The following is an 18,903-nucleotide window of genomic DNA, read 5'->3' as shown; positions in this document are numbered from 1 at the left end:
CATGTATCCATTCTCCCCCAAACTCCCCTCCCATCCAGGCTGCCACATAACATTGAGCAGAGTTTCCTGTGCTATTGTCATTTCTTTCTGATCACTTTTAAGATTTTTTCTGTCTTTGGTGTCCTGAAGTTTCATTATGATTTGTCTAGGCATGAATATTTTTTGTTTATTCTGCTCAGGACTTCCTAAGTCTGTGCTTCCTAAATCTGAACAATCCATTTCTTCCATCAGTTCTGGAAAACTTTCTGCCATTTTCTCTTAATATTGCTTAACCACCCCCCACTACAATTACTTCAATTATTTCCTCTTAAGTATTTAAAAAATTATGATAGCTTTCTCTTTGCATCACCCATATACCTCAACCTCTTTTAATGTTTTACATCTCTTTACTTTTCTGTGTTGCATTATAGCCAATTTTCTCAGATTTAACGTGAAGTTCAGTAAACTTCTCTTTAAGCATATTTAATGTCTTAAGACTATCCATTTAGTTTTTAGTTTCAGTGTCTTTAAGTTTTTTCCTATTTTCTGTTGTTCTCTCATAAATGTATAATTTTTTGTAGTGTCTTATTTTAAATATTGATATTTAAGTCTTTCTCTGATAGTTCTATAATAATGTGTCTACTCCATTTAGTGTGCTGAATTTTGCTTATGGTAGATTTATTCATGTGTTCTGTGATTTTGGATTGTGAGTTCATATTTGGCAGGGCTTTATCTGTGGGAATCTTATGGGGGGGTGTCCTTTTTGCATTTCCTTCTACCAACCCATTTACAACAAATTATTTTCAATTGAGTTCTTGACTTGGGAGATTTGAGATTAAGTAGTATAAATCTGAACTCAAGCCCATGGTAAGTGAAGGCCTATCACAGGAGTTCTGTGGAGAGGTTACTGTCTCTCACACCCAAGTCAAGCCCAGGTTGAGATGCAAGCTTCCTAGTCCTCTTCTCTGACAGTGGGTAAACGTTTTTCTCAGTCCAGTATTTCAATGAAGGTGTTGCAATTTGAGGCCTCAACTTTATGCAGTGGTCTCAGTTCCAACTTTCTGTCTTGCATTCATTCAAAGCCTTGTTTCCAAGTGATATACATTAAAATTCAACGCATTAGATTTCTGGACCAGGGACTAGTCCCTGCCCACGCTGCAGCATAAACTCTTACATTTATCATTCTGGATTTTAGTACTTTCTTTCTAGACTCTTGGGGATAATTATGGGCCCTGCAATGTATTGAAAAGAAGATACTTTACATATTATTGAGTTTTTTTCTGGATATGTTTAGCAAGAGTTTTGTGGCTTAACCTATAGTATTACCATGAATAAAAGTTATTCTTTTACTATTTATTTTCCCCTTTGTTTTAGGTATGATATGTAAAATGATATTACTTTTTAGCCAAAAAGTCTTCTTTATCAATATTCAGTTTATTCATATTTGTTATTGGAAGTGATTTCTGTCATTTCTTATGCATTCTTCTTGTTTAACAATAATTTATCTTCTGTTTAATAATTTTTCAATTCCTTTTTAAATAAATATACAAGTTATATTTTATTTTTATCTTCTCCAGTGTTTTCAAAGGTATATATACTTCTTTAAATTGTATTTGTGGAAACCTTCAACTATTTAAAACTGTTTTTAAACTAATTTTAACTACTTTAAACCAATTTCAGTATTTGTAAGATACAAGCATTTAAGAAAAAAAAGCTTCTGAATCCCTCCTATGTGAACTAGGAATTTCACAAAGCTTTGTTCCCCCACCTAACATCCCCCTCCTCTTTGGTCTTAATATAATTTGAGCTATTAGATTTAGGTTTCTGTAATTTGAATTTTAACAACATGTATATTCTTTATTGAGACTACTTTTGATATTTTTATTCAATTTAAAAGTGGTTTGCAAACATTTAGACTTCTATTTCAATTGATTTTATGCTTGTCACCAAACTTCATCTCTATCATTTGGGTATATTTTCAAGTAACTTTTTTTAAAAACTGCTGCAAATTTTCTGAGACTGGAAAATTTAACTGAAAATGTCTGTTGCTTTTAGCCTGCTCAAATATATTATTTGTGTCACAAATTTTTCACTCATCAAAGTCTACAGCTCTGGCTCCATTTTCTTTTGGAATTTAGTGTTATGAAGTTAATGATATTTAGTCCAACTGTAGGTAATCTGGTTTGTTTTTCTGTTTCCTTATTTATTTTCATTTTGGATGATCTGTCCATTGGTGTAAGTGAGGTGTTAAAGTTCCCCACTATTATTGTGTTACTGTCGATTTCCTCTTTTATGGCTGTTGCAGTTGCCTTATGTATTGAGGTGCTCCTATGTTGGGTGCATATATATTTATAATTGTTATATCTTCTTCTTGGATTGATCCCTTGATCATTATGTAGTGTCCTTCTTTGTCTCTTGTAACATTCTTTACTTTAAAGTCTATTTTATCTGATATGAGTATTGCTACTCCAGCTTTCTTTTGATTTCCATTTGCATGGAATATCTTTTTCCATCCCCTCACTTTCAGTCTGTATGTGTCCCTAGGTCTAAAGTGGGTCTCTTGTAGACAGCATATATATGGGTCTTGTTTTTGTATCCATTCAGCAAGCCTGTGTCTTTTGGTTGGAGCATTTAATCCATTCACATTTAAGGTAATTATGCATATGTATTTTCCTATGACTATTTTCTTAATTGTTTTGTGTTTGTTTTTGTAGGTCCTTTTCTTCTCTTGTGTTTCCCACTTAGAGAAGTTCCTTTAGCGTTTGTTGTAGAGCTGGTTTGGTGGTGCTGAATTCTCTTAGCTTTTGCTTGTCTGTAAAGCTTTTGATTTCTCCATCGAATCTGAATGAGATCCTTGCTGGGTAGAGTAATCTTGGTTGTAGGTTCTTTCTTTTCATCACTTTAAGTATATCATGCCACTCCCTTCTGGCTTGTAGAGTTTCTGCTGAGAAATCAGCTGTTAACCTTATGGGAGTTCCCTTGTATGTTATTTGTCATTTTTCCCTTGCTGCTTTCAATAATTTTTCTTTGTCTTTAATTTTTGCCATTTTGATTACTATGTGTCTCGGCGTGTTTCTCCTTGGGTTTATCCTGTATGGGACTCTCTGCACTTCCTGTACTTGGGTGGCTATTTCCTTTCCCATGTTAGGGAAGTTTTCAACTATAATCTCTTCAAATATTTTCTCGGGTCCTTTCTCTCTCTCTTCTCCTTCTGGGACCCCTATAATGCGAATGTTGTTGCATTTAATGTTGTCCCAGAGGTCTCTTAGGCTGTCTTCATTTCTTTTCATTCTTTTTTCTTTAGTCTGTTCCGCAGCAGTGAATTCCACCATTCTGTCTTCCAGGTCACTTATCCGTTCTTCTGCCTCAGTTATTCTGCTATTGATTCCTTCTAGTGTAGTTTTCATTTCAGTTATTGTATTGGTCATCTCTGTTTGTTTGTTCTTTAATTCTTCTAGGTCTTTGTTAATCATTTCTTGCATCTTCTCAATCTTTGCCTCCGTTCTTATTCCGAGGTCCTGGATCATCTTCACTATCATTATTCTGAATTCTTTTTCTGGAAGGTTGCCTATCTCCACTTCATTTAGTTGTTTTTCTGGGGTTTTTTCTTGTTCCTTCATCTGATATATAGCCCTCTGCCTTTTCATCTTGTCTATCTTTCTGTAACTGTGGGTTTTGGTCCACAGGCTGCAGGATTGTAGTTTTTCTTGCTTCTGCTGTCTGCCCTCTGGTGGTTGAGGCTATCTAAGAGGCTTGATGGGGGGCTCTGGTGGTGGGTAGAGCTGACTGTTGCTGTGGCGGACAGAGCTCCGTAACACTTTAATCCACTTGACTGTTGATGGGTGGGGCTGGGTTCCCTCCCTGTTGGTTGTTTTGCCTGAGGCAACTCAACACTGGAGCCTACCTGGGCTCTTTGATGGGGTTAATGGCAGACTCTGGGAGGGCTCATGCCAAGGAGAACTTCCCAGAACCTCCGCTGCCAGTGTCCTTGTCCCCACGGTGAAACAGAGCCACCTCCCGCCTCTGCAGGAGACCCCCCAACACCAGCAGGTAGGTCTGGTTCAGTCTCCCCCAGGGTCACTGCTCCTTCCCCTGGGTCCCGATGCGCACACTACTTTGTGTGTGCCCTCCAAGAGTGGGGTCTCTGTTTCTCCCAGTCCTGTCAAAGTCCTGCAATCAATTCCCACTAGGCTTCAAAGTCTGATTCTCTAGGAATTCCTCCTCCCGTTGCCGGACCCCCAGGTTGGGAAGCCTGACGTGGGGCTCAGAAGTTTCACTCCAGTGGGTGGACTTCTGTGGTATAAGTGTTCGCCAGTCTGTGAGTCACCCACCCAGCAGTTATGGGATTTGATTGTACTCTGATTGCGCCCCTCCTACCGTCTCATTGCGGCTTCTCCTCTGTCCTTGGACGTGGGGTATCCTCCTTGGTGAGTTCCAGTGTCTTCCTGTCGATGATTGTCCAGCAGCCAGTTGTGATTCTGGTGCTCTCGCAAGAGGGAGTGAGAGCACGTCCTTCTACTCCGCCATCTTGGTTAATCTCTGGTTTGTTTTTCTATGTGTCTGTTTGTGTGTGCCCTTGGGTAGATGTAAGATTTCTTTAAAATATCTTCAAAAACATCACCAAGATGGGACTATCAGGTCTTTACTCAGCTAAGTAAAGTTTTTTTTTTAATATATTGATAGCTTTGCCATTACTTTCATGACATTTATACTGCTGCCTCTTTTAGGAACTCTAAACTCTTTCAGGAACGTTTCTGGGAATTCTTTGGAGTCCCTAGCCCCTGGCAAGCAGAACACAATTTTACGTATGTTGGTCCTCCATCTTGTGTCTTCCATATGTTCGTATTCTCTCTCAATGTTTTTCCTTTTCTGTCCATTTTGCATGCATTCTTGGAAAGATTCCCCAGCTTGTCTTCAACACCACTCATTCAATGCTCAGCAGCAACAAATCTGCTCTTTCCTGCCACACCAGTGTAGAGTTTAATTCTGCCCTGCATTTTTGTTTCCTTAAAACCCTCTCTCTCTCTCTTTCTCCTTCCTTCTCTCATTCTGTTGCCTTTTCCTCTTAGCCTGTTTTCTTGTCAGCTTCTTCCTTTGTCATGGAATTTGTCTTTATGCATACCAAGAAGCTTGTTGAAAATGTCTCTTGACTGGGCAAAGCATCATTTTTAAAGGGATGTTCCCCCTCTGAGTCTTGGAGGTACTGTCCCTGCTCTTTGTCTTGCAGTATTTCTAACAGGTCCCTGGAATCTCTTGACCCCTTTTCACTCCTTCTTGAGAAGGGAGGGACTCATAGTCCTGTTTTATGCTAGGCAGGAGGAGTGGATTGGCCTTGGGCCCCCATCTTCCTGCTTGCTTGATAGCTGAATCATCTTTTTAGACCTACAGCTGGAGGACCAGCCAGTGTAGGCTTCATCTAGTATATCTGCTCCACTGAGGTGGCATCTTTCTCCAACTACCATGTTGATTCTCTGGTGCTCTGACCTGATGTGTCACAGGAAAAACTACACTCTGCAGTTGTACTGCTCCCACAATTATCACCATATCTGCCCCAGCCTCTTGATCTTTCTTCCCTTCCAGAATGCATTGTGTCTCCATCAGCCCATCATCGGTCCAGTTGTCTTGCTCATTTTCAGGCTCTTCTGGGTATAAGAAGACCTTGGGGAAGGGAGGAAGGTGACCTGGGGAAACTGTTCTTCATTTGGTTCAGAGTTGAAGCAATAATGGTGATGGATATTTACTCCATTCTCTGGTTAGTAGAGATCCTGGGTGTCTGAGTCAGGTATTGACAGAGTGGGAGTTACCATGTATCTTCCTATTTCTTTAAAGCAAGTTCTCTTTATGGAAGAGAACTTGGCATATGTCATACATGTGTTTGATAGGTTTTTCTCCATCCAGCTTCATCTGCCTTATAAGGATTGTCAGTTCCTTCCACATCCTGGCAATTAGGTTGTCTGTCAGTGTTTATTCACCTTGTTACTCTGAGTCTTCATATTTGTCTGTATTTGCTGGGGTGTTTTCCTGAGAAATAGGGAGAGGCTTTGTTAGAAGCCTCTAGCCAGAGGCCATTTTGTACAGAAAGTCCCACAATGCATTTCAGTGTCTGTCTTCCCAAGGAGACCCTGAGATCCTTAAAGGGAGGGTTTGGGTCACAGACATCACTGGGTCCCCAGTACTTTGCAGGCAACCAACACTGAATTCCTGACCAATAAACATTGAAAGAACAAAAGAGGGAGAGGAAGCTTTTGTTATTTGTCTATTATCCATTGTTAAAATGTTTTAAATAACTCATAAATGATCCACCTGCCTCTCCAAAAAGAACTGATGAAAATGTGTCTTGCAGCTTAAGAATCTAATTAAAGGTAGCTTGGGTCATGGAGTGTATGACTAAACCTTTCATTTAAGCAGTTAAATAATGCTTAGAAAGAAAAAGATGGGATAAGAGAGCAACTTAATATCTCAGGTACAAGACACCCATATGATCATCCTCAGGGTGGTTACTATTTGTCTATGCTCCCATTACTAAGTAGAATGAAGAAAACAGGCTTAAACTACAACAAAAAGGATGCAGGTTAGCGGTGAGCAGGAACTTTCTAATAGAGTAGCTTCATAATGTGTAGAATGGAAGCTGCGCAATTGCTTTCACTAGAAATGCTTTTCAATCTTTTAGACACAAAACTGTTTAGAGGTGGGGGTGACCTGGTTAGCTGCCCCAAAACCTTCCAGCCAGAAGGGCCTCTGAGCCCTAGCAAAAGGGCCAAGTCACCCTTGGGTGCCTGAGGGCCCTCAGCTGCTGGCTTGGAGGTAAGCATCTGTCACTTTGAAGGAGTGATTTAGTGATATCAAATAGCTGGGTGATTAATCAAGAAAATAAGTGAGCATTTGACTTCAGAGAGAAGAAAAAACAGCCAAGGAGTTGCTTTGGGGAAAATGGGCACCCAGGCTTGGAATCCCAAACCAATGGTGCTTTCAGGGATATTTACAGAGCATAAATCATTGCAAGAGAGAGATCAATCTGCTGCACGGCTAAATTAATATTTAACTTGCTCAGGATAAGTCAATCCCCTGGGTTATTAGAGAAATTAACAAAAGCCCTAAACTGATGCTATTCTTACCTGAGCCATCAGCATGTGCTAAAAGTCATCAGTGCCGTTCCCTCATACCCTTTCAAACTGTTGTGCCCCTTCCCCACCCCAATCCAACTCTCTCCTCTAAACCCTCTAATTTTTCCCCTACCTCCTTCTCTTCTTGCCACAGAATGCTTCCTTCAAATAAAACCTGATATAGTCAATAGATGCCGAGTAAATGAAAAGCTGACGGAACAGAGGTGACGTCTGCAGCCCCATCCACTGACCACTTCCCTATCTGCATGTCCCCTGAGAGGACCTCAGAGAACAGTTTGAAACTCCTAGGCAGTGGCTCCCGAGCCTCAGTGTGCAGCAGAATCCACTGGCGTGAGGACTATAAAACACACCTGTGGCCCTACCACATCCCTACCAACTTAAAATCCTCGTGAGCCTTGGGGGTCAGAAGATATTAAGTGGGTGATTCTTGTGTAATTTTCCTGGCACAGGTTCAGAGACCCTGGCAGAGTACTTGGGACCCCTGTAATTGTGGTGTCCCAGTTGGATAATACCTTCAGCCAAGTCTGCAACTGCTGCTCTGTACCCACACTAGGAGCTGTAACACAAGACTGTGGGTGAGAGGGACCAGTAAGGGACACCAAGGCTTCCTGGGAGAGGTGGGCTTTGGGTAGAAGTTGAGGGCAAGAAATTCAATTCATTTCATTTCAGTTTGCATGAAAACATCTGGTGCAGTGCTTGTATGCAGCAGGTGCGCAATAAACAGAAGTCATTCCCCTCGTGTCTCACTACCCACCGTCACCCTTTAGCTGTTAACCTTGCTTATTTTCCAGTCCTTCCCATCACCTGACACCTATTTCCTCTTTATTGTCATCCTTCTCCACTACACCGTAAGCTCCCTCAGAGCAGGGTCTGTGTCTGCGTCTCCCCAGCCTCGAGCAAGCCCTGCCTGGCTCATAGTAGGTACCCAATAAATATTTGTGGAATAAATGGGTGAGTGCATAGCTAGCCAGGTGCAAGGGAAGGAGAGCCTGGGTTGGGTGTGGGGATGGTGAGGGGATCAAGCTGGCTGAGCAGCCCGGCCCAGAGGGAGGCTGGCAAAGTCTGGGTTGAGAAGGCATGTTCCAGGGAGCTTGTAGAGGAATCTGGATGCCACACTAAAGTGGTTGGTCTTTCTTTGGCAGACAATGAGGAGCCATTAGGTTTCTGTGCTGGGAAGAGATAAGATCAAGCTTGGCTTGAGGAGCGTTGGTTTGCCAGCAGAGTGCAGAAGGATTGGAGAGGGGAGGGGATGGAAGCTGGGTGACCAAAACAGCGGGCTGGCACTGGGACAGGCTCACGGGCATGGGCCAAGGGCATCAGAAGCAAGCTGTGGCACAGGGGACTCTGCCTAAGGTACCTCTCAAAAGACTGTGATGTTCATACAGTGGATTTTGTGTTTTGTATTCAATATGCATCAAAAACAAGACCCCAGTCCTTCCTCCTTGTAAAGTAAGAAAATTTTATTTATGATGTGTGTAGTTTACTTACCCTGCCTCAAAAAAAGAAGGTTAAATATTACATTTTTTTCCTTCAGGAAATATAATTTGGGACAATTATCAACCCCATTATTTGGTCCTTATTCCTATGGAAACTGTATATATTTTCTTCTTGGGTGCTCTTTATGACTTTTTAAAATATTTTAAAAAAGTAATTTAGAAGTAAGTTTTCAAATAAAGCAATATTTCTTAAAAAAAAAAAAAAAGACTGTGATGTAGCAAAGGACAGAAAGGAGTCTGAGACTCATCCATTGATCCATCCATGGGGGGAAGGCTGAAGGCAGAAGAGCAGGTGAAGCTGCTGAGGGATTGTCCATGGACCCAGCAAGAGTTGAAGAGGGAACAGTAAGAAGTGCTAAGATAGGTAGGAGGAGAGCGGGCACCATGGAAACTGAGGCAAGAGCTCCCTGATGTCAAGGGTGCTGAGGGCTTAGGAGGACTATGGGTAACTGGGAGTGGGTCATTCCCGGAGTGATGGCTCCAGAGATGTTGGGATGTACTTGGTGGGGTGAGGCAGGACAGAGGGCAGCTGGCACGCCATTAAGGAGGAGGATGAGGGAGTGAAGGCTGGTGCCGAGGCAGGGTGGGATGGAAGGTAGTGGGGAGGGAGGCAGCCTGAGTCAGAGTGGGGGAAGCAAAACAGTGTCAGGATGGGGAGAGGAGTCTGGCTATGACTGAGGGGTGGGGGCAGTCCCAGCAAAGGAAGACTAAACATTCAGGGTGGGAAGCTGATTTGGCAAAACTGGAAGAGGAGGACGTAGAGCATGGGAGGGGGCATCACATCTGCCCATAGTTAAGTCATTGACAAATCTGGGAAAGGCTTGGTGGGGAAGAGGCGACTGTTGGGGGGTTGACCTAACAGGTCCTCCCTGACCCTGTAGGACCAGACCATCATCAGGTCTGGGGTGGGGGTGATGGGATGAGGACATTTCTCCAGCATAGCTTTACAGCCTCAAGGCAGATCTTGAACGCTCCGGCTATCCCTAGAGACAGGAAAAGAAAGCAGAGCTGGGGGTGCTGAGCCGGGGAGAATCGCTCCTGCCTCCAATGCCCTGTCCTCCTGTTGCTGCCTCTGCAAGTCCTTCCAGCCCCTCCCCAACAGTTTCGGTGCCTTCCGCCGCCTGCCACCTTGCAGAGCTCTCGCTGCCCCTATTGCATTCTGCCCCTCTAAGGGGCTGTGTGACCACTGGTCCCTCCCGCCTGACCTGTCCTCTGGGGTCGGGGCCCTCGGTGGATGTTCACAGGACACGTGGAGAAGTGAAAACTAAGGGCAGCCAGAGACTTCTGGGGGACAAGAGCAGCAGGGAGCTGAACAGGAAGCATATCCAGTGCCCTGCACCCTGGGGCTACCGCCCCCACATTCTCTGAACCTCATTCATTCAGTCAACAGACACATGCCATCACCTTCGACGGGCCAGGCATTGTTCTAGGCACTGGCCATTCCGTAGTGAACAACGCGCACACGAATCCCGTTCTGGTAAGGAGAGACCCACAATAAACAAAAGTGATTAGTAAAAACCACAGTGTGTTAGGTGAAGTGCTATGGACAGGAGGGATAGGGTGTGCCATGGGGGCTGCACTAAATAGAGTAGTCAGGGTAGTCTCGCTGAGAAGATGAAAGAAGACAAACTTGATTATCTATAGTTCACCTAGTCCTGGCGGGCTGTAAGGGGAAGGGTCTTAGTCAGCCCCTTCCCTAGGCCCCCTAGGTTAGGGCATGGAGAGCTCGGGCCGGCCGGTGCGGTTCTCTGAGAGCACCACCAGGGGGAGCCCGGACCCCTCCTAGCGCCTTCCGAGCCCTCCCGCACAGCCTTGCAAGCAAAAGTTTTTCTTAAACTAACAATGCCAGTGTAAGGAGGTGCTCGCGCCTGATTGGACGGGGGAATTTTGCAGGTTTGATTCCTTGATTGGACAGGAGGTGTTAGGGGTGGGGAGAGAGCTGATGGTGGGGGATCCCGCACCCTCCCCCATCAGTCTGGCCGGCTCAGTCCTCCAGTAGGCTCGGCTGTAGCTCGCAATGTGACACCAGGACGAACACGCACTCGCGCGCTCTCCCCGGCTCGCACTCCCTCGCCCGCTCTCTCACACACACGCACGCACACACCCACCTCTCCCATAAACACACACACACACATGCACACCCACACCCACGCGCGCCCGCACCGCCCCACGCGCGCACAATCCCGCCCACGCCCACGCCGCGCTCCGGGGAGTCCGGTCCCGGCCAGAGCGCGAAAGGATACGGAGAAGCCACCGGCGGGGAGCGCAGCGGCACCCCGAGACGCGGTGCCCTCCCCCCGCGGCCGCCTCGGCTCGGGCTCGGCCTGGGGACCGCCGGCCGGCGATGGCCCTGGACTGCCTGCTGCTGCTCCTCCTGGCATCCGCAGTGGCCGCGATGGAAGGTAACGTACCCACCGCGGAGCAAGTTGGCGGCTGTATCCCCGGGGCTTCTGTGGCTGTTACGCGTCGCCTGCATCCCGCGACCCGAGGGCCAGGTTGTTGGGGAGCATCGGCCGCGGCCGAGCGCGGGGCTGGGGCGGCACCCACCCGCGCGCCCCCGGCTGGCTCTCGGCGCCCGCAGCTGGTTCGCGGAGCCCTCTGGCTCCCGCGCCCGGGCGCTCCTTAGCAGCCCCGGTCTCCCGCAGCTCGGCTCAGAAAGCAGGGAGCCCGCTGCATTGCGGTGCAGGCTCCTTAGCTCCGGCGGAGACGGGCGTTGGGGAAGAAGGGGCGCCTCGGGCGGTCCGGCCCCTGGAGTGCGGGCGTCAGTCTGCTCGCTTCCTATCCCGGGCACGGATGCTCTTAGGCAGCCGCGCGCCACCTCTCCTTTTCCTCCGCTCGGGATCCGCGGACTCGGCCCGGCGGGCTAGCGCTGCGCGCCGGGACCGGAGAAGCTCTGCCCCGGTACCTCGCAAGTGGCTGCCGAATGAGAGGGGCTGAGTTCATTGGCCCGACCCTCGGGGGACAGCTGGTGGTACCGAAGCCTGCGGGCTGCATCTTTCCCGGGTCAGTCGGGGCGAGGTGGACACCTTTGTCGCCTCTTGCTCCTGAAAACGGGGGTGGGGTGGGGTGGGTGATCAGTCCTGACGAAACTCGCCCAGTATCCCTCCGGCCTGGGAAGGTAGCCGACGCGCAGCGACGCTCTCCCTGCTACTTCAGCCTTGGCTGTGCCTCTGCCGCCGTGGCCCGGAAAGCGCGCTCCGCGGGCACAGCGCCTGGCGCAGCAGGGAGACCCGCGCTCGGCGGCGCCCGCGAATCCCTGTGGGAAATCCCTGCCCCTCTCCCGCCTCCCGCCCCCTTCCCCCGCCCCATTCCTCGAAGCCGAGCGGCGGCCGCAGCCCCCTCCCGAAACGCAGCCGGCCTAGAGCGGAGTTTAGTGTCGGGATGGAAGCAATTCTGGGGGGAGATACGCGCCTCAGCCCCGCAGCCCGGCGTGGGTGAAACTCCACCGAGGGACTCCGCACGCAGACCCCGGCGCCCGCGCCGCCTTCCGAGCTGGGAGCTCGCTCCGCTGGGCCGCCCAGGTCCTCGTCCAACTGCTACTGGTTGCCCAGCGGAACCCTCCGCCCGGCCCCAAATCCCGTGGTTCAGCGACCCGACCCCTCCGGAAAGTGCTGCCCTTCTCGAAGCGAAGCTGGGGCCTTGTGGCCCCGAGGCGGGGCTAAGATTACCCGGCCCGGTAGCGAAGACCACCATATCCCGCGTTCGTTCTGGTGGCGGCGCGGGGGTGCGGCGATTAATGCCTAGAAAGCTCGCTTTTGCTTTTCTGAAGGTGGCTTTTTGTCTGCCCTCCGCCTGCCGCTGCCCTTTCTGGCTGCTGGGTCTTTGTGCCGAGGGGGTTGCTTTTGGGAACGTGCAGGGACTGGAACGTTGGGGAGCGCGGTCAACATCCCGCAGAAGGGATGCTCGGATTTGGCTTATTGAGAGGCAAGCGCGGGAGCGGTTGAATTAGGACAAGCCAGGCGAGGCACACCTCCAAACCAGTCGGGAAGACCTGGGAGAGCGGGCATTTGCAATGGGCGAGGCCACACTGGACTTTCTAACGCTGGGGCGGCGCGTGCTGCCCGCCGATCTTCGCGCTCCTTGGAGGGTCAGCGGCTCGGTCTCGGAGAGCAGATAGGTGCCTACTTGGGGAGACTGGTCTCGGCGTTGGGTCTCCATCGTTGAAGGAGGGCACATGCATTCGAGCGAAATTGGAGAGCAAATGTGTGGGAACTCACTGGGCGTCTGGCGGCGCGCGGTTTCTGCCCTAGACCCCCTCTTGGCTAGCCCTCCCTATCTGCTGGGCTGGAGAGGCCCCAAGGAGGGTGCCGTGGTGCCGGCGCCCAGCCGCGCGTACCGGTCCTGTCACCCAGGTCGTCTAGGAGCCTTTCCCTCCTCGCAGCTCGGAAACTTTACCGTTAGCCTGGCCAGAAGAGCCCGGCTTTCTGGGCTGAACGTCTGTCTCTCCAGTAAGGGTTAAAAGAAATGCCACGTTCAGCAGAATATTAAAGCAGCCCTGGCGTCCCTGCTCAGTGCACAGGGATAGTCCACACCATTCACTCCTTCCTCTCCCCGATGAACACAGGCAGGCTCATTTTCTCCTCCTCACACGCGGAGCTGCCTTCCCGCCGGGCTGGCTGGGCTGGGGCCAGCGTCATTCGGTTTGCGATGAGTGAGGAATAATTATCAGAAAAGTGGATCAATGAGCTGCCTACACAGAGAGCAGATCCCTCTCCCACTGCCGTGGCCAGGCAGCGCCTCCCCTTGCTGGTTTGGCCACTTTTGTGTCTGTCTGTCTTCTTTCTCTCGTGGGTCTCTGTTGGAATTTCAGTGGGCCCTTGTCACCCAGGGCAAGCAGCTCCAAGAGCAGTCAGGTCCTCAGCCCAGGCCAGGGCAGGGACAAAGGGATAACGGCAGCCGTGGGCCAGGTGGTGGGGACACTTAGCCAGGAGCAGGTGGAGCCCTAGGAGATCCTCTGCCTGGGTGGAAGGAGGGAAGGGGCTGGCTGACCTGGAGAGTGAGAGACCCACACTGAAGGAGACGGCCCCTTCCCTCCTCCCTTCCCTCCCCACTTACAGCCCGCTCTGCTGTGTGGGGAGAGAGATGGCATGCAGGGCAGAGGCATGGGCTTTTAAAGGCTATTTTCAGAGGGGAGCAGGCAGGCTGGGAGACAGGGATGCTGACATACTCTGGGCTTCTATACACAGAACCAGGACTCTTTTCTCTGTCTCCGGAAAAACAACTGCCTCTTCAAGTCCGTGTCTTTTCACCCTGGGCCTGAGAACTTGTTGAGAACGGGCTGCTGGTGTCTGCGGGCTGCATTCTCTGAGCTGCCCTTTGGCCCATACCCTTTGCGTCGGGGTCTGGAGACCTGGGCTTCTCTTGAGGTGCTTCTGAGGTTGGGCTGGCTGCAGACACTTCTCCCTCCGAGTGGTGTATTCCTGGGCTAAGCGTGTTGGCCCTTCTGGGAGGCAGTGCCCTGGAATCACTGACAGCTCATAGCATCCTCCCAGCCCGAGCACCCGCGGGCGTCCACGAATGACCACAGACTTGCAGGTGGCCTCCGTGTTCCACGCTCGCTGACCAGAGCACTCCCCGGAGAACCGCTCTTTGATGTGGCCCAGAGTGAAATCCTGGGCTTGCCACCCTTGTACGTGCACACGTTTGATTTGGTGGTAGGGCTTAACAAATAGTGAGTTCTCGAAGGAATTGCTGATGTATGAATACATACACCCTTGAGTTACTGCACCCCTTCTTGGGGTACCCCACCTTGACATGCAAGGGCACTGATTCTCACCGTTCACAGTTTGTGGCGAAAAACCCCAACCTCAGCCTGTGTGCCTACAACAGGCCACCAGGCCAGGTGGTAATTGGCAGTTTCTGCATTTTCTGTTAATATTCATTTGCTACATGTGCCTCTGTTTTGGGTATCCATGAGCGTGCATGAGCTGGCAAGCGGTAGCAGGCGCCAAAGATTGAAAAAAATGTCTGGGAGAGAAAAGTAAATTTGTGAGACTTCTATCCATTAGTTGATTATATTTTCTGTGCGTTATGAAACAGTTACCATTACTCAGTGTTTGTGGAGGGACCCCGAAGCCAGTGAGTGGAATGCTGGCGAGGAAAGGTAACGCAACCCTGGGCCATTGCTTGAGAAAAGTTTTGGCAGTGTAGACAGCTACAGAGTTAGGACCCAGCCCTGGCCAGAACCTTCTGGGTTGGCAAAGCAGAGCTGCCAGTAGCTGGAGATGCTCACCCATTCCAGCCTTAGAAGTTGGACAGGTAACATACGTTATGAGGATATCCCTGTACTGGTTTTAAAATAAAGATGCTATTAAAGTCAAAGATGCATTCATATTATTAAACTAAAACAATCATCTTAGCTAATCCTCAGGAGTTCTTAGAAACCCTAAGGTTCAGGAGCGTAGGGTTTCCAGCGTGGGCAAAGGGTGGAGGCAGTTTTGGAAGCCAGTCATCTCAGGTAGGGATTTTTAGGCTTTAGGCAGCCTCATGGCACCTGGGCAATTTGCTATAGACTCCTGGACTCTTCCCACAAAAGTTCAGCAGGTCTGGATAGATCCTGAAAGTCTGCATTCTGGCCTCCCAGAAAATCCTGTTGCAGGTGCTTCCTGGAATTTCTGCCCAGGGGAATGGTTCTAAAATAGGCTGCGGTCACAAATCCTGGGCAGGTCTTACTCCACTTTGCACTTACTGAATGGCCTGGGATCTTCATTTTTAATAAAGGGCCCCAGTGATTCAGATGCAGGCAGTCTGGCACCGGTATATTTGGGAACTGCTGATAATAGCTAACACTTATCGCTAGGTGTTGTTCTAGGTGCTTTACATAAATTAATTCACTTAATCTTTAGACAACCCTATCAGGTAGGTATTATTATTAACCCTCCTCTCCCATTTTTCAGATGAGAAGACTGAGGTACAGGGTGGTTGAGTAATTTTTTTTTATTTTATTTTATTTTATTTATTTATTTATTTTTAAACATCTTTATTGAAGTATAATTGCCTTACAATGGTGTGTTAGCTTCTGCTTTATAACAAAGTGAATCAGTTATACATATACAATATGTTCCCATATCTCTTCCCTCTTGCATCTCCCTCCCTCCCACCCTCCCTATCCCATCCCTCTAGGTGGTCACAAAGCACCGAGCTGATCTCCCTGTGCTATGTGGCTGCTTCCCACTAGCTATCTATTTTATATTTGGTAGTGTATATATGTCCATGACACTCTCTCACCCTGTCACATCTCACCCCACCCCCTCCCCATATCCTCAAGTCCATTCTCTACTAGGTCTGTGTCTTTATTCCCGTCTTGCCACTAGGTTCTTCATGGCTTTTTTTTTCCCTTAGATTCCGTATATATGTGTTAGCATGGTTGAGTAATTTGATAAGGCCACATAGCTAGTGAGAGGCTTGCACTGGAACCTAGGTGGTCAGGTTCTGGGGTTTGTGTTCTTAACCACTCCACCTTACTACATCACTTTTGTAGGCTTTGCATGAAGAAAGGTTCAGATCCACCTGAATCCATGGGCGGGAAGAATTCTAACGCTGATTGAGCCACTGGCCGTTGGGTACTCCGTTGATTACTGGGGACTCCATGTTTCCATGGTCACGGGAGAAGAGATGAGTGAAAGTTTCATATAATCCCAACACTTCAGCTGAAGCACCAGTTTCCTACCCCTTCTTTCCCACCTCCCACCCTATTCCCATCTTGTACACAGGCAGACACAGGGATAGGGACCTGTACCGTGGTGAAGCTTCTGATAAGGAATCTAGTAGAAAGACTGGGAGCATCTTTGTTCCTCTTCTTGCCCTGGCTGCTCTCCCAAGGAAGAAATGATTGCGGACAAAGGTCCCTAAAGGAGATTGGCCTGGGCACCCAATGCATCCTGGGGGCAGTGGAGGGAGCACACTGGATCCTTACCTGTTCCCCCACCCCCACCACCACCACCAATAGTCTAGAGCACATCCCTGTACCTGGATTCTAGGAGTCCACATTCCTTGGAAGAGCTCCCTTTCTGTCTCCCTCTTCTGCATTAGCCACTTAAGCAACCTGAATATTTCCATCAGATTTCCATGTCTCCAAAGGTGGTGGAGAAACAGCATTGGATGCCTGCTCTTCTGAGGAAATTACTATAATAATAAAGTAACACCCTGGGAGAGATTCCATATTTAAAAGCACAGTTTTGCGTGAGAAATTTCTCAGCCCCTTCCGTGGATTGCATTTCAATTACAGCAATAGTCAGGGTCCCCAGGTGTGTGTTTGTGCTCAGAAGGGGGGCACTGAGTGGCCAGGTCAGGGCCACCTGCTCCATCAAAGGCCCTCAAGCCTGAGGTCTGAGTCACCTCACTGGCTTTTGTTGATCACTCCTCTGGGGGGGGTAAGAGAAATGGGAACACACTGTGCAGGGAGGCCTGGAGGGTGGTGGGCTTGATTCTTCTTTACTAATGGAACACTGCTTTCCATCTGACCTAAGACACAGGAAGCAACCGGATGTACAGTTCGCTCTCTCCCTCCCTGTGCCCCAGTTTCCTCATTGTTGAAAGGCTAACGGAGGGGCCGTTATGATGGAGAGGGTAGCAGGGACTTGGGGTGGGCGCAAACCCCAGGGTAGAAGCAGTAGTAGAAGTAGGAGGTTTGGGGGTGACAGCTGTGGGTAAAATGCAGTCTGGGGCATGGTGACCCCCTGACTAGTTGTGGGTGAGGTGTGGATCCTCTTAGGCTGACAGGGGTTCTGCAGCAGCACCTCAGAGATGAGTGAGGGTGAGCTGGGCCGACATTAAGAAGGGTCTTAGCCTGGTGCCCTCCATGAGGAGACCTTGCTCCCGGGACCTCTTGTTGGCCTGGTCCAGGCCTGCTGACCTGGTCCAGCACTGGGTCCACAGTCTCCACTGGTCCCATGTAGAATCATCCACCAGGTGTTTCTCGGTGCAACTGGCTTTTACGTTTGCCACTAACTTTGTGAAAGAGAAGGTTTCACTTCCACAGCCTAGGAAGAATATCTTACCCACCTGCTGCCTCATTCCCAGGGAAGCATGGGAGCCGAAAGTCTGGGGCCCTTCACTACATCATAACGACCCCCGTAATGGGGGCTTCAGGATGCTCATCTGCTAGAGAGGCTGGAAAGGTGATGAAAAAGGCCGTCTCCCACTCTGCCCCCAGCAGAGGTGTTCCTCCAGGTCAGGGAAACCCCAGCGCCCGCAGACAAACCATTAGCAGCTTCTGAAGGAGGCTGCTCTGTCCCCTCATGGAAGGTTCCCAGAATTCTCTGGAGCAGATCTGGGCCAACGTGGAAACATACAGGAAATTTCCTGAGAATTACCAGGACTCATTTTTGCCCACAAGTTGCACCTGAGGCCCGGAGTCTCTCCTCTCGTCCCTCCGTTTCCTGGCAGCAAGTGACAAAATGACTGATTTGAATTTAACCTCCTTGTTCTGCTTCTCCATCCCCCCAGTGGAGGTGATAATGAACAGAGAAATGGGCAGAGGCAGGTGGCCAGGAGGGGAGGGGCAAGTGAGGGAACAGGGGCCCCAGGCTGCAGCCTAGCACTGGCTTCTGAAGTCCTTGGGACTGATCCTGGGGCCGCTTCAACTCCTGGGGGCCAACAGGGGGTCAGGCTTGTTCCCAGGGCCCCGACATGTTGGGAGCAGGACTGGAGACAAGTTTTAGGGAAGGGAAGAGACTTTCCAGAAATCTTACAGCCTAGCAGCACTAGAGCCAGGACTAGACTAAGCTTCTATTGCCCATTTACCATGTGCCGATCCCATACCCTTAATATCCAAGCATCTGTTTGTTCTCCCATTTTACAAGTGAGGAAGCTGAGGCATTACTGGCACAAGAGCTAAGATTCAAACCGAAGTCTTGACAAATTGAAGTTGGACAGCTCCTCAGCCTCTGCCTCCCAGTTCAGTGCCTTTTCTATTGAACATTGCTTACTCATGAATGAAAGCAGGGAGCACTTATTAAGCGCCAGCTGTTTATTCACTGTTCTGCCAGGTGCTGTCAAGGGTACCAGACAATATCCTGGCCTCTGTGCCCAAGTCCCTGTGGCCAGGCTGTCCCCCTGCTCTCTGGAACTGCCCCACCTGTGCCCCCAGCTGGAGGAAGAGCTTCTTCCTTCTCCGTTTGCATTTTCCTGTTTGCACATGGCCTTTCCCATGTTGTCCCACAGTCAGACCCCCACTGTGGTCATTAGTGGTTTTCTTTTCGCTGCGTGTCCGTCTGGCTCTTGTCTTTGATGTGCTGCTTAGACCGTGGCGGCTCGGCATCTGGGCCGGGCTCGTGATGGTGGGGAGTGTGTGGGGAGCAGGT

At 49.2% G+C, this 18,903-nt stretch overlaps 1 protein-coding gene across 2 annotated transcripts in view; it reads left to right on the top strand.

The window, feature by feature from the left end:
* The first annotated feature begins 2,309 nt into the window (after positions 1–2,309).
* The window catches only part of EPHB1 (EPH receptor B1), a 428,732-nt gene continuing 412,138 nt past the window's right edge, over positions 2,310–18,903 (top strand). Inside the window, exon 1 of one of the 2 annotated variants that reach the window (XM_082393428.1) lies at positions 2,310–11,001. In XM_082393428.1, the coding sequence (XP_082249554.1) occupies positions 10,733–11,001 (269 nt within the window). In that variant the 5' untranslated portion in view covers positions 2,310–10,732. The remainder of the gene's footprint in view (positions 11,002–18,903) is intronic. The other variant, XM_082393426.1, reaches the window with a different exon arrangement.

The sequence above is a fragment of the Balaenoptera borealis genome, assembly GCF_965194805.1.
Source record: "Balaenoptera borealis genome assembly, chromosome: 5".
Lineage (NCBI taxonomy): Eukaryota > Metazoa > Chordata > Mammalia > Artiodactyla > Balaenopteridae > Balaenoptera > Balaenoptera borealis.
The sequence above is the reverse complement of the archived record's forward strand: the minus strand, read 5'-3'. Positions and strand labels throughout refer to the sequence as shown.